General features: G+C 42.5%; 1 protein-coding gene across 1 annotated transcript in view; it reads left to right on the top strand.

The window, feature by feature from the left end:
- Window positions 1–10,107, top strand: part of METTL22 (methyltransferase like 22) — a 16,183-nt gene extending 6,076 nt beyond the window's left edge. Inside the window, exons 4-11 of the mRNA XM_015821652.1 lie at window positions 253–293; window positions 1,021–1,165; window positions 2,136–2,207; window positions 3,775–3,828; window positions 4,449–4,529; window positions 7,081–7,183; window positions 8,736–8,904; window positions 9,907–10,107. Coding sequence (XP_015677138.1) covers window positions 253–293; window positions 1,021–1,165; window positions 2,136–2,207; window positions 3,775–3,828; window positions 4,449–4,529; window positions 7,081–7,183; window positions 8,736–8,904; window positions 9,907–9,972 — 731 coding nt within the window. The 3' untranslated portion in view covers window positions 9,973–10,107. The remainder of the gene's footprint in view (window positions 1–252; window positions 294–1,020; window positions 1,166–2,135; window positions 2,208–3,774; window positions 3,829–4,448; window positions 4,530–7,080; window positions 7,184–8,735; window positions 8,905–9,906) is intronic.
- Window positions 10,108–13,914: the final 3,807 nt, after the last annotated feature.

Below are 13,914 nucleotides of genomic sequence, written 5' to 3'. Positions count from 1 at the left end.
GGGAGGCGGCGGCGGCGGCGCGGTCAGGAGGCGGCATTCGCTCCATAAGACGCACAGACATTTTCCCACATCTTTTGGGGGGGGGAAAGTGCGTCTTATAGAGCGAAAAATACGGTATTTCCCACTCCTGTCTTTTCATGTTCATATTTTTTGAGCTTTAGGGCAAAAGCAGTTTTGAGAAGAATACGTTTTAGGGGGCAATAATGAATTTGGCATAATGAAAAAGATTCTTCGTCTGTTTTGCTGTTCCAGAGCACACCATGGCGACACCTTTAGAAGATGTTGGGAAGCAGGTAGGAAGCAGGTTTGCTGTCCATTTCCCATCCTTTTAAGTCTGCACCTCATACAGTAGTGGCCAAAATTGTGGAAACCTTTTGGGAAAAGTGTATTTTTGAAGTTTGATGGCTAATAACACCACTTTTTTGGGGGGAGTAGTACCATAAAATTATATATCAATGGAAAGATAATTTAATCAAGAATGTAATGCAACAAAGTTTGTTCAGTTATCTGTATTGTATTCTATGAAAAGTTATAGCCAAATAATCAGAAAAAGGAAGCACAACTTGCTGAGGTTGATATCAGGTAGCTTTCCTTCATCTGATTGTAGCCAATGAGCATGAGTGTTTAGAGAGCCAATTGGGTGTCATCTTGTTTTGGCAATGAGCCAATCAGATCACAGTAGGATTCAGTTATTGATGTCATGTATTGAAGCTGAGAGGAGGACATTTGTCAGTGTGTTATGGGATCGCTATCAAGTTGGTTGGGGTTTTTTTTGTGTTCTTTCATTGAGTGAGCTTGTAAAACGTAATAAAATTAAAGTAACGGTGCAAAGAGTTGACCGGTTGCCCAGAAACTGATGTAAAATAGTATTATTAAGTGATCAAGGGCTACAGTTATAAAGAAATTAGAAGAAAAATTGGTGGAAATTTAACCAAAGGTGGCATTTCTACTGTACACTTTTCCCAAAAGGTTTCCACAGTTTTGGCCACCACTGTATAATCACTCTTCCTGGTTTCGAAGGTCTGGCGAGGAGCTTTCCTGCTTGCTGATTACATCCTCTCGAAGCAAGATCTGTTCAAGGGTTGCACCGTGCTGGAGCTTGGGGCAGGAATCGGGTTTGTCAGCATCATTATGGCAAAAGCTGCCAAGACCATTTATTCCACAGGTATCTCTTTAGTTCAACTCTTTGGGTGGTTTGGAAATCATAATATTGGGATATTTAAAAACAACATTTCATGTTTTCAAAATGCCTACTGTCTCCGACTTACAGCCATTTATTTAGTGACCACAACGGTGCTAAAAAAAAAAAAAGACTTAGGACTGTCACAGCATCCTTGCTGTTACAGTGTCACTATTTGGATACTTGGCAATCGGCGTGTATTTGTGACACTTGCACAGGGTCACGTTACCGCCGTTTGCAAGCTTCCTAGCCCGCTTCTAGCGAGCAAAGGCAATTGGGGGAAACGGATTTGCTTAATGACCCCAACGAAAAGGTCGTAAAATCAGGCCTGACTCACTAAATGGCCACATTGCTTAGCTGTGGAAGTTCCAGTTGTGGCCGTAGGTTGAGGACTTGTGAGTTAACTCGGCATGAAACTACTAGATATTTATCCTGCCTCTTATTTATTGAACTCAAGATGGCAAACGTACATAATACCCCTGTCTCTTTATTTTCACCAAAACAACAACCCTGTGAGGTGAGTTGGGTTGAGAGAGGGACTGGCCCAAAGTCACCCAACCAGCTTTCATGCCTCAGGCGGGATTAGAATTCACCGTCTCCTGGTGATTGGCCCAAAGTCTGCGGATCCCTTAAAATCGCCCCAAAAAATCCCCTAAAAATTCCTGTTAAAATTACTAGCCGGACAAATTTATAAAGAAAAATTAAGCCGAAAATTAATAACATAAACATAACATCAAAAATACTCCGACAATCGGCGGGACTCAGGGTACTCCTCTTCCCGCCCCATATTTAATTTAATTATTTATTTTATTTATAATAATAAATAAAAGTCATCCAGCTGGTTTTTATGCCTAAGGCGGGATTAAAACTCACCGTCTCCTGGCTTCTAGGCCAGCACCTTCGCCAAACTGGCTCTTTGGGATTCTGACATCTCTCCTCTTTTTTGTTTTTAAAGACGTTGGTGAAGACCTACTGAGCATGTGTGAACGAAATGTAGCCTTAAACAAGCACATCACTGAGCCAACAGGTAAAAGATGAGTAAGTTCCATTGAATATAAGTGTGGGGGGGACTGACGCTGAACAAATCCGCGTGAGATTGTGTTGAAATGTGCTTTCAAAATTGTTTCATGTTCAGCAACTAAAACAAACATCAAATTTGAGATGCATTGAGTGGTACAGTGGTTATGTTTGATTGGTTCCGGGACGTGCGATGAGTACCCAACAGATTTTTCCCATAAGGAATAATATAACGAGGCACAAGGCAGCCGACAACAACATGTTCTGGCTTGTGCGTCAAGTACCGAACAAACGATGAGTACTGGGATAAAATCTTTCCTGTCAAAATGCATTGAGTACCAAATTCGATGAGTTTCAAAGCAGTTGAATACCAGGGTACTACTGCATGTACTTCATATACTTGCTCCCGGTATATTTTTTGACTTATAATCTTGAGTGCTGCCTCTGGACAAGTGGCTAATATGTTTTATCAGTTTAATTTGGATATAAGAAGTTCTATAGAAGAACAAGAAATTTTGAACAAAAAAATTATTAGTCTATCCTGTCTATCCTTCAATTCTCATGGTTCCAATGGATATGTAAAAGAGTATTTGTGTACTAGGTTTTCTTCTCCTCTTGATTGAAGAAAAATACACTGCATTCCTCTAACTAGTACATAATCTGCAAAAGTGGTGGCTGGCTCAGGAATTCTGGGAGTTGAAGTCCACGAGTCATAAAAGAGCCAAGGTTGCCTACTCCTGGTCTAAACAATTGCAGCTGAGTGCGCTTCAAGGTCAATTCTAGATAAAGTTTTGGCAGGCTGTAAAGTGGGAAGGAGAGCCCGTGTTTTAGATTAATTGGTGAATGTGATTTATGACAGCCTTTATGGGTGGGAATTGAAACTTGTTACATTGTATCAGGGAGGAAACTTTAGTCTTGGGTTCAACCATGTAAGTGCCGATACTTTGTTTCCTGAATAAAATGTTCTTTAAGGAAGAAATCTTTGCCTTGAAGTTCTTTTAATTGGCTTCAACTATCGGAACCATGACATTAACCCAAGACACATCGCAACGGCATTGCCACTATATTCTTGTTTATTTTATGAATTGCTTGTATCCAGTGGTGGGATTCAGCCGGTTCGTGCCGGTTCGGTAGAACCGGTAGCTAAATTTTGTTAAGTTCGGAGAACTGGCTGAACCCATGCTGCTTCTGGAAGTCCGTTCTAGGCCTCGGAGGCCTGGAGGAGATCTCCCAGGCCTAGAACGGCCACCGGAAGTGCGTTGATGTCACTTCTGGAAGTCCGTTCTAGGCCTGATGGAGGCCTCCCAGGCCTAGAACGGCCCGCTGGAAGTGTGTTGATGTCGCTTCCGGAAGTCTGTTCTAGACCTCGGAGGTCTGGAGGAGGACTCCCAAGCTTAGAACAGCTTGGGAGGAAGAACAGGAAGTGCACTGATGTCACTTCCAGAAGTCCATTCTAGGCCTCGGCCCAGGCCTGCATCCACGCAGAGAACCAGATGTTAAGGTATTTGAATCCCACCACTGCTTGTATCCTAATAGTCTTCCTTTCTTGCCACTTATTATTTTGCGGATTTTTTTAGGAAGTGAAATTAGAGTTAAAAAGCTGGATTGGCAGCAAGACGATTTCTGCACTGGTACGTAAGCCTTCTCTATAGCTGGTTTGATGTTTCCTTTCCAATCTCTAATTTAAAATTCAGGATTTTATCTGAGATGACGAAAAGTGACTCGTCACCATTTTTCTCCACTTATAACCTTTTGCAGCTTCCCCATGGTCAGGTGATCAAAATTTGGGTGCTTGGCAACTGACCTGTGTTTATAACCGTTGCCGTGTCCCAGGATCATGCGATCACCATTTGTGACTTCCCATAAGCAAGTCAATGGGCGGGAAGCCAGATTCGTTTAATGACCATGTGATTCGCTTAACAACTGCTGTTATTCGCTTAGCAACCATGGCAAAAAAAAGACAGTACAATGGGGCAAAATTCACTTAACAAATGCCTTGCTTAGTGACAGAAGCTTTGGGCTCAATTGTAGTCGTAAGCTGAGGACTACATGTGTATATCAAGGCATAAAATAACCCCAAAATGTAGCTGCCTAGATGTTTTCTTCCTATCAATGCCTTTTTCCTTGCACAGCATGGAATTTACATTGTAGGCCTGCAGGTAGAACCTGACTCAGTTCTCAGATCCCCGTGGAAAATTTGAGATATGCAGTAAATAAGTATTTGTATGTGTATTTTTTCGTTTTGCTGTAGATCCTGAGGATTGCTTCAGCTGGTCCGAAAAAGAGATTGCTGACCTGCATGATCTCACCACTGTGATACTGGCTGCTGATGGTATGGAAACAGGTTTGGGAATGGATTGAGGCTATAAAACAGGAGTATGGGTTGTATAAACAGAGGCATAGAATCAAGATCACATGAAGTATTAGTACCGCTTTATAAAACCCTAGGGCAGTGATGGCGAACCTTTTAGAGACCGAGTGCCCAAACTGCAACCCAAAACCCACTTATGTATCATCGGGTGCCGAGTGGGCGTGGCCCATTGGGTGGGTGTGGCCCATTGGGTGGGTGTGGCCCATTGGGTGGGCGTGGCTGCCGTGGTAACGGCAGACTGCGTGGGACTAAAAAGTTCAATCAATCAATTCCAACTTTGCAAGATCTTTTTTTTTCCTACGAGAAGTTGAAATTGACTGATTGATTGAACCTTTTTTTTTTGCACACGGCAGCGGAGGCCTAAAGCGAAACGGTTTTATAAAACCCAGCTGAAGGCCTAGGACTGGGGCGACGGTGCGCGTGCCCACAGAGAGGGCTCTGCGTGCCACCTGTGGCACGCGTGACATAGGTTCACCACCACGGCCCTAGTGAGACCACACCTGGAATACTGCAGTGAATTTTGATCACCATGTCACAAAAAAGATGTTGAGAGTTTGGAAAAAATTCAGAGAAGAGCAACTAAGATGATCAAAGGCCTAGAGACTAAAACATACGAAGAAAGGCTGCAGGACTTTGGTTTGGCTAGTCTAAAGAAAAGAAGAAACATGGGAGACATGATAGCAGTATTTCAGTATTTGAGGGGCTGCTACAAAAAAGAGGGGGTCAAATTATTCTCCAAAGCACCAGATGGAAGGACGAGAAACAGTGGTTGGAAACTGACCAAAGAGAGAAGCAACCTGGAATTAAGGAGAAACTTCCTGACAATGAGGACAATTAACCAGTGGAACAGCTTGCCACCAGAAATCGTGGGCGCTCCATCACTAGAGATTTTTAAGAAGAGACTAGACAGTCACTTGTCTGAGATGGTATAGGTTCTCCTGCTTGAGCAGGGGGCTGGACTAGAAGACCTCCAAGGTCCCTTCCAGCTCTATTCTATTCTAATCAGTCTTCATGAGATTGGAATGTCAGAATCAGGTTGATTCAGGGAAAGGTGATTGAAGTGAGGTTCCTTCAGGTAAGGATGTGCACAAACCTTTCAGTTCTTACACTTGGCTCCCAATCAATTTGACAAAACCCAGTTTCATTCTGTGCTTCAGATTGGTTCAGAAATTTGAATTATTGGAGGAATAGCTACGAAATCACACCCACATATTTGTGCAGCTGTGATACGAACCTATATTTTTAAAAAATGTTTGTTTAGTCATCTCAAAAAGCACAATTAAAACGAGGCATACTGTACAACATTCAATTTAAAATATAAAATACAACATTAAAATATGTAGCAGTTAAACAGATCTTGCCCAGTACATTTTTTTAACGAAGTGTTTCAAATGTTTCAAAATTTTTATTAGTTTATCAAAATATAAAATACAGAAATACAAAGAAAAAAACAAAACAATGGGGAAATAAAGGAGGAAAAGACAAAGGGAGAAGAGACAAAGGTGGGAGGAAAAAAAAGCTCTGACTTCTGATTCCTTTTGGTGCAGTAAAATAAGATAACGTGGAATCATTGTTTAAAAAATTCAATAACCCATTTTGTGATCACAAAAAACTAATGAGAGAAACGATGAAAAAGCAGATACCATTCTAAAGTAAGTAAACTATCTGTGACTGGAACTGCTTTTCAGATAACAATATTGAAATTAAACCAAAAAAAACCAACCCAAAATTTAATGTAGTGGTGAGAAAGGCTCATATTAGTTCTAGGAAGATAACATCACTGCCTGGAGTGATTTTATTATTCAGTAATGGAAATTATTAATTGCCATTTGGAATGCTCCTTATAAAAGAGTCCTTGGGGAAAATAGGAGCAGAGTTGAGAATCTTTCTGTTTATTAAACAAATTTATTTTATTTCTTTATTTACAAATAATTCAAAGCCGCAAACCCAAAGACGCTTTTCCGAAAGGCAACTGGACTTTCTTGGGGTTTTTTTTTCCTTTGAAATGTTTCGCTTCTCGTCCAGGAAGCTTCTTCTGTTCTGAACTGAAGTTTGGAACTTGAAGAAGCTTCTTGGATGAGAAGTGAAATATTTTCAAAGAAAAAAATCAAGAAAGTCCAGTTGCCTTTTGGAAAAAAAAAAAAAAAAACCTTTGGGACAACCATGACCTGGACGATTGAAAATCTCCCTAGACATCGAGAGAGCGAACGTATCCACCACCCCTTCCTTCTCCTCTTCCTGAGTAAAAGACTCCCAGGGAAATTAAAAAACCAAGTGTGTAGCTACACTGCAGATCAGTGTGTGAGTGTTGCCAAGCCCGTCTCTTGCAATTGCAAAATGTCCTTTTCCTGACGACCGCAGTTCACCCGGAGTTCCAGTTAGTAAAATGTGAAGTTAACTGCTTGTATTATCCTGTAATGCAGTGATTGATTGTATAAATCAGCTTTAAGATGGGAGGTAATGCTTCTGTGTAGCCTTGAAAACCTTCACCATTTTATCTTTCATATTGCAGTATTTTATGACGATGACCTAACGGATGCTTTTTTCAAAACGCTGTCCCGAATCGTTAGCAACCTGAGGAATGATTGCACCATCTTCTTCTCTATGGAAAAGAGGTTGGTGATGTGTTTTAAGTGGAAAGCGCCCCATAAGATAAACAGGATGTCTTGTGTGTCACACACCAAGCAAAAACACAGCTTGCAACTATGGCAATATTTGCTTCCCTTGAGTTTCCAGCACCATCGATGTACAAAAATATCAACCAGTTATTTTAGACAATTTTATTTTCTAGACCAAGTTAGAAAGGGCCTTTAGTGTACAGATAGTCCTCAATTTAGACCCACAATTGAGACCAGAATCTGCATTGCTAAACAAGGTGCTTGTTAAGATCACACCCAGTGTTGCAATTTTTTGCCACAGTTAAGTGAAGCAGAGTCCTTAAGACAATCCCTCTTTAACTCATTGACTTCGCTTAACGGAAGCTGGCTTGGAAGGTCACAAATGGTGATCACATGATCCCCCAGGATGCTACAACTATTGTTAAGTGCAGGCTGGTTGCCAAAAACCAAAATTTTGATCATGTGGACTCTGAGGTTACTTAGGTCAGGGGTCCCCAACCCCTGGCCCGTGGACCAGTTCCGGGCCGCGGCATGCCAGCAACCAGCCCCATCCATGGGATGCAGGCAGCACACAAAACCACACACTCTCCAGTCCATGCAAAAACCTCTCTCCACGGAACCGGTCCCTGGTGGCCAAAAGATTGGGGATCTCTGACTTAGGTGATTGTTAGTGCAAGCACCAGTCCTACGTCACTTCTTTCGTTGCTGTGCTTTGAATGGTTACTAAATAAATAGTTGTAAGCTGAGGACTATCTGTATTCTGGCATGACTGCTCCTGCACTCTGAGCATGTTGTAAATTCTACAAAAAGAGTTACTTTTTTCTCCTCCTTCCCTTTGACTCCATTGTCTTGCCTTTATCTCGTTCTAATTATTGAAGCCGAATAAAACTGGCAGCGTTCTCATTCTAGGGCAGTGATGGCGAACCTTTTAGAGACCGAGTGCCCAAACTGCAACCCAAAACCCACTTATGCATCATCGAGTGCCGGATGGGTGTGGCCCATTGGGTGGGTGTGGCCTATTGGGTGGGCGTGGCTGCGGTGGTAACAGCAGACTGGGTGGGACTAAAAAGTTCAATCAATCAATTCCAACTTTGCAAGATTCTTTTTTTTTCCCCGCGAGAAGTTGAAATTGATTGATTGATTGAACCTTTTTTTTTTGCACACGGCGGCAGAGGCCTAAAGCGAAAAGGTTTTATAAAAGCCAGCTGAAGGCCTAGGACTGGGGCGACGGCGCGCGTGCCCACAGAGAGGGCTCTGAGTGCCGCCTCTGGCACCCGTGCCATAGGTTCGCCACCACTGTTCTAGGGGGTTGACATGAAAAAGTTCCATACAGCAGTAGGCACTAACCAGACAGAATTTTCTCCTTTGGCAGCATTATCTGAGTTACAGGCAATCTGCTGGTTCTTGGTTAACACCAGCATTTGCTGTCAGGTTGATTCATCTTCTGAAGCCCTTTGCTGTCAGCCCTTTGCTGGGAAGATGCAGCCACATTTAGAAAAATATCCTTTTGAAATTGTGCTGAGACACTTTGTTGGATGTGTTTGACCAGGTTCAACTTCACTTTAAGACAAATGGACGTTGTGTGTGAAGCCTATAATCACTTCCGAAGTACTTTGGATGAGCTGCTGAAAACCAGCGAGGGCAGGACGAAATACAGCATTCAGCCTATCGAACTGTCTTTCCCGCAGCATATTGTTTACGAGCGAGTTCCACAACTGGTGGGTATCAGTGTTGGCAAACTACTTCTCTGGTGTAATTATACAAGTGATAGAAAGTCAGGATGGTAGAACAAGCACCAGAAGGCAGCACAAGAAGCAACGGATGGAAACTAACCAAGGAGAGAAGCAACCTAGAACGAAGAAAAAAATTCCTGACAGTGAGAACAATCAGTCAGTGGAACAAATTGCCTTTGGAAGTTGTGGGTGCTCCATCACTGGAGGCTTTCAAAAAGAGACTGGACAACCATTTATCAGACATAGTCTAGGTCTCCTGCGAAAGCAGAGGGTTAGAGTAGATGACCTCCAAGGTCCCTTCCAACTCTGTTACTGTTTCTGAGTTCCCCTCAGCTTTTTCCTAACTGACCATTCATCTGCCTTGCTAATTCCCTTTTCTTTTTTGTGCTGAGTATCCAAAATCCTTTATTTTTTAATTTTAGAAGAAAGCAGATATTCTGTAGGCACGCTAGGAGGTGCCCGAGGACCATTAGTCCCCACCAGCACCAAAACCCGGTCTACCATTTCTTGTTCTGTGTGGGTTGTCATGTGTCTCATTAATGAAACACTTCAAAGAACTTTCAGGCATTTTTTAACCTAAAAAGCCTTTATTAGTGTTACAGCATGGAGAATGCCAAGATCTGAATTTCCCTTCCTTTGCACATAACATTCCAGGCATTTCCCCTCCCCTATTTTGGGGTCCTGATTCACATCTTCCAATTAACCTGGAGGGCAAAGATTCACTTCCGTTCTCTTCCACGCTTTTCTCTCCTCTCCCCTTCTCCTCTGAATTAACTCTAAAAGTACCAGACAGTTCTGCATATTTTGTCAAAGCAAGAATATTCAATATTAGCAGCGTTGACACGGGTACTGTTGTACTTCAGCCCCCTAACAAATGGCAGTGTAGTAGGGGGGAGTTTCCTCCTGCTTTCCCAACCTCATAAATAATGGTAGAGTCCTGAAATGTATGAGAGCCCTAAAGGCTGTTGAATATCTTTCCTTTGGTAGGAGCTGTGGAAGCTTAGTGCTCAGAAGATCCCCGGTGGATCCCGTCCTCAACCCCCAAGAGACTGAAGGAGGACGCAGAGGCTTCTCTCAGTGTCAGCTGACGTATATGACCTAAAGGAGTTTCTCAATGAAACAAGGAAGGAGATAGAATTCAGGTCCCTGTCAAAAACAGATTAAATATATACGTGGCCATTACTGTAATATGTTGGTTGTGATTTGCAAGAGGTATCAGCCTTTATGGGATTGCTATAGAATGGTGTTCGTTGTGGGAATGCAAAAGATCGGCAGGTCAGAAAAGTGTATTCTCGGAGGGCGTTGCTGTTCAGGCTTCCAGATGTGACTCAAACCTAGCCCAGCCCATCAGGGATTACTCTTGGCAAGTTTCTGGTCAAGCGGATTTAGTCTCCAAATTTATTTATTTATTTATTATTTAAATTTATATACTGCCCTATCTCCCTTACGGGACTCAATAAGCTTGTCTTGTTATTAAGACATTAACAGCCCTGGTGGCGCAGTGGTTAGAATGCAGCATTGCAGACTGATTCTGCCCACAGCCAGGAGTTCAATCCTGACCGGCTCCAGGTTGACTCAGCCTTCTATCCTTTCGTGGTCGGTAAAATGAGGACCCGGATTGCTGGGGGCAGTAAGCGGACTCTGTAAACCACTTAGAGGGGGCTGTAAAGCAGTATGAAGCGGTATATAAGTCTAAGGGCTATTGCCATTGCCCTTCTTTCCTTCCTTCCTTCCCTCCTTCCTTCCTTCCTTCCCAGTGGTTAGAATGCAGTATTACAGGCTGACTCTGCCCACAGCCAGCAGTTCGATCCTGACCAGCTCAAGGTTGACTCAGCCTTCCATCCTTCCGAGGTCGGTAAAATGAGGACCCGGATTGTTGGGGGCAACAGGCAGACTCTGTAAACTACTTAGAGAGAGTTGCAAAGCAGTATGAAGCGGTATATAAGTCTAAGTGATATTGTTATTGCTAGTGCTGAAGACACCTCAGCCGTTCAGTTTATGCTGCTGGAGCCTCCTTGAAAATGATTGATTTGAGTTTCTCTCCTGTACTGAAATGCCTTCTCGACATCGTGAGAGTTCAGATCCTTGGACTTACGATAGTCTTCCTGTAGATTGAACCAGGTCTTCGTAAGATTAGTTTAAGTTTCTCAGATCAGATTCTCAAACCTTTTCTTACTGGCAAAAAGCAGAATAAGCCACATGCTTAGAATAAGCACGATTCCTTGGCCAGCTGGGCTCTTCGTCACAATCTCTCTGCTGTCAGATCACCAAGCCTCAACTCCAGTGTTAAGGCAAGAACATCCATAGAAGCAAATTTATAGAAGAAATAAAATACCACATAGAAGAAGAAAAGCACCTTTGAGGCACTCATATAAGCACTCCTACCGATGCTTGAAAAAATTGGCGATGACCTGCTCTTACAATATTTAATCATCTCTTAAATTTTTTCATACGGAGTATATCTGTACAGTAAATACTTCCAGGGATTTTTATGACGGTTAAATTGTCAACAACGTCCTTACAGCAGTATCTCTCTACCCTTAGAATATTTCTTCACTACAGTATAGAAGCCTCCAAGGTGCTTTTTCAAGAGGCAACTGGACTTTCTTGTTTTTCTCTGAAGACGTTTCGCTTCTCATCCAAGAAGCTTCTTCAGCTCTGACTGGACGATGGGGAGTAGAAGGATTTATACTCCTTGCAGACAGCTGGTCCTTTGCATTCGTTTAGAGTGTCGCTGAGGCTGCAGGATGTTTCCTGCCCCGTGTCCCTTTACTGTTGAACACAGGTGCAGGCCATTGGGAATGAGTCTGTGTTGTCTGCATCTCAAACTGAAGTGCAAATGGTTTCCCGTAGTCTGTAATTTTTTACAGTATAGAAGCCGCAAAAAAAAACCTGCTCAGAGAAATGAACAGATCTTGCCACTAGGTGTCGCTATGACTTGGTGATGACTGTATTTGAATACAGTAGTGGCCAAAATTGCGGAAACCTTTTGGGAAAAGTGTATTTTTGAGGTTTGGTGGCTAATAACACCACTTTTTTGGGGAGTGGTACCATAAAATTATATATATCAATGGAAAGATAATTTAATCAGGAATGTAATGCAACAAAGTTTGTTCAACTATCTGTACTGTATTCTATGAAAAGATATAGCCAAATAACCAGAAAAAGGAAGCACAACTTGCTTAGGTTGATCTCAGGTAGCTTTCCTTATTCTGATTGTAGCCAATGAGCATGAGTGTTTGGGAAGCCAATCAGGTGTCATCTTGTTTTGGCCATGAGCCAATCAGATCACAGTAGGATTCAGTTATTGATGTCATGTATTGAAGCTGAGAGGAGACATTTGTCAGTGTGTTATGGGATCGCTATCAAGTTGGTTGGGTTTTTTTGTGTTCTTTCATTTAGTGAGCTTGTAAAACGTAATAAAATTAAAGTAATGGTGCAAAGAGTTGACTGGTCACCCAGAATGCAATGTAAAATAGTATTATTAAGTGAACAAGGCTACAGTTATAAAGAAATTAGAAGAGAAATGGGTGGAAACTTAACCAAACGTAGCATTTCTACTGTACACTTTTTCCAAAAGATTTCCACAATTTTGGCCACTACTGTAAACCGACAACTTCCACCCAGGTAACCCCTGGACTCTACAGTTCACCTTTACCTTTTTATCAGTATCTTAACATTTCTCCACTTATTTTTCCCTTCATCAGTAAAAGTTCTGTGTATTTGTTTGCTTGTAATTGTGCACCATCGAATAGAACTTATCATTCCCTCTTTCTCACACCAAGTATTGATCTTTGTGAGGACAAGGGACATGATATCTAATTTCAATAAAATTGCTAATAGAGCTGTGCAAACGAGGCTTGGTTAAATTTGGAAAGTCTTGTAAAGGCCTTCTGTACATCTCTTTTTTTTTCTTTCCCTTGATCGAGCGTTGAGGGTGTTGGACTGGATGCCCTCTAAGGTCCCCTCCAGTTGTCATGATTCTGTGGTTCCTTAGGGGGAAGGTCTTTTTTTCAAGAACTACTGTGGCTCCAAATCTGGAGTCCAGGACATCCTCTTTCCATTCAATTGCCCCATTGTGTTCAAGAGGATTGCCAGGTGGAATGAAGGGCTAAGCCAGGGGTAGGCAACCTTGGCTCTTTTATGCTGGCTCAGGAATTCTGGGAGTTGAAGTCCACAAGTCATAAAAGAGCCAAGGTTGCCTACCCCTGGTCTAGAAATTATGGTCTCCTGTTTTCTGGCCTGGAACTTTAATACTAGACCATGGCTAGAAAAACGAGTTAGAGAGAAAGGAATGTGATATGTAACTTTGAATATATATTAGCAAGAAGAAGACCATCGAGGTCCAGGTAGAAGAAGAACACCGTGGCTTCAAAATCTAAGGGACTGGTTTGGACAGAACTCAGCAGCACTTTTTCATGAGGCTGCTGATAAAAACAGGATCGCCAACATGATCGCCAACGTCCGATAATGGATATGGCACAAGAAGAAGAAGGGCTGTTATAGCAGCTGTGAGTCTGCAACCTGTGATCCTTTACAAGATTGGCTCCCTTGGTCTACAGAGTCGTTTGTATCATCAGTTTGAGCCCTCAAAATCTGCCCCAAATCTCGGGCTCTGCATCTCTGTCTCTCCCTCCACCCCCCCTTCACAATGCACCCTCCAAACTCGGTGGAATTCTTCTACAAAAGCTAACAGGCTAGCCATAGTACCTGTCCAGGGACAGGTGTTTCTCCTCATTTCCAATTAGTAAGATGCATGTTAAAGGTCTGTGCAAGTTCTCCATACAATAAAAAAGCCCTTTGTGATCTTGACTGTTTTGGGGGGGGGGGGAGAGGCAGGAGTGGGGGGGTGCTGAGAAATGAAAGGCAAGTTTAGAAAAGAATATGCAGGTAATTCTCAACTTATCACCTCTCAAGCCCAACATTTCTGTTACTAAGCATGACAGTTGTTAAGTGAGTCAGTTTACCCCAATTTACAACCTTTGGCCGTAGTTG

This window comes from Protobothrops mucrosquamatus, unplaced genomic scaffold (assembly GCF_001527695.2).
Source record: "Protobothrops mucrosquamatus isolate PMUCROS unplaced genomic scaffold, P.Mucros_1.0 scaffold1377, whole genome shotgun sequence".
NCBI classification, from domain to species: domain Eukaryota; kingdom Metazoa; phylum Chordata; class Lepidosauria; order Squamata; family Viperidae; genus Protobothrops; species Protobothrops mucrosquamatus.
The sequence above is the reverse complement of the archived record's forward strand: the minus strand, read 5'-3'. Positions and strand labels throughout refer to the sequence as shown.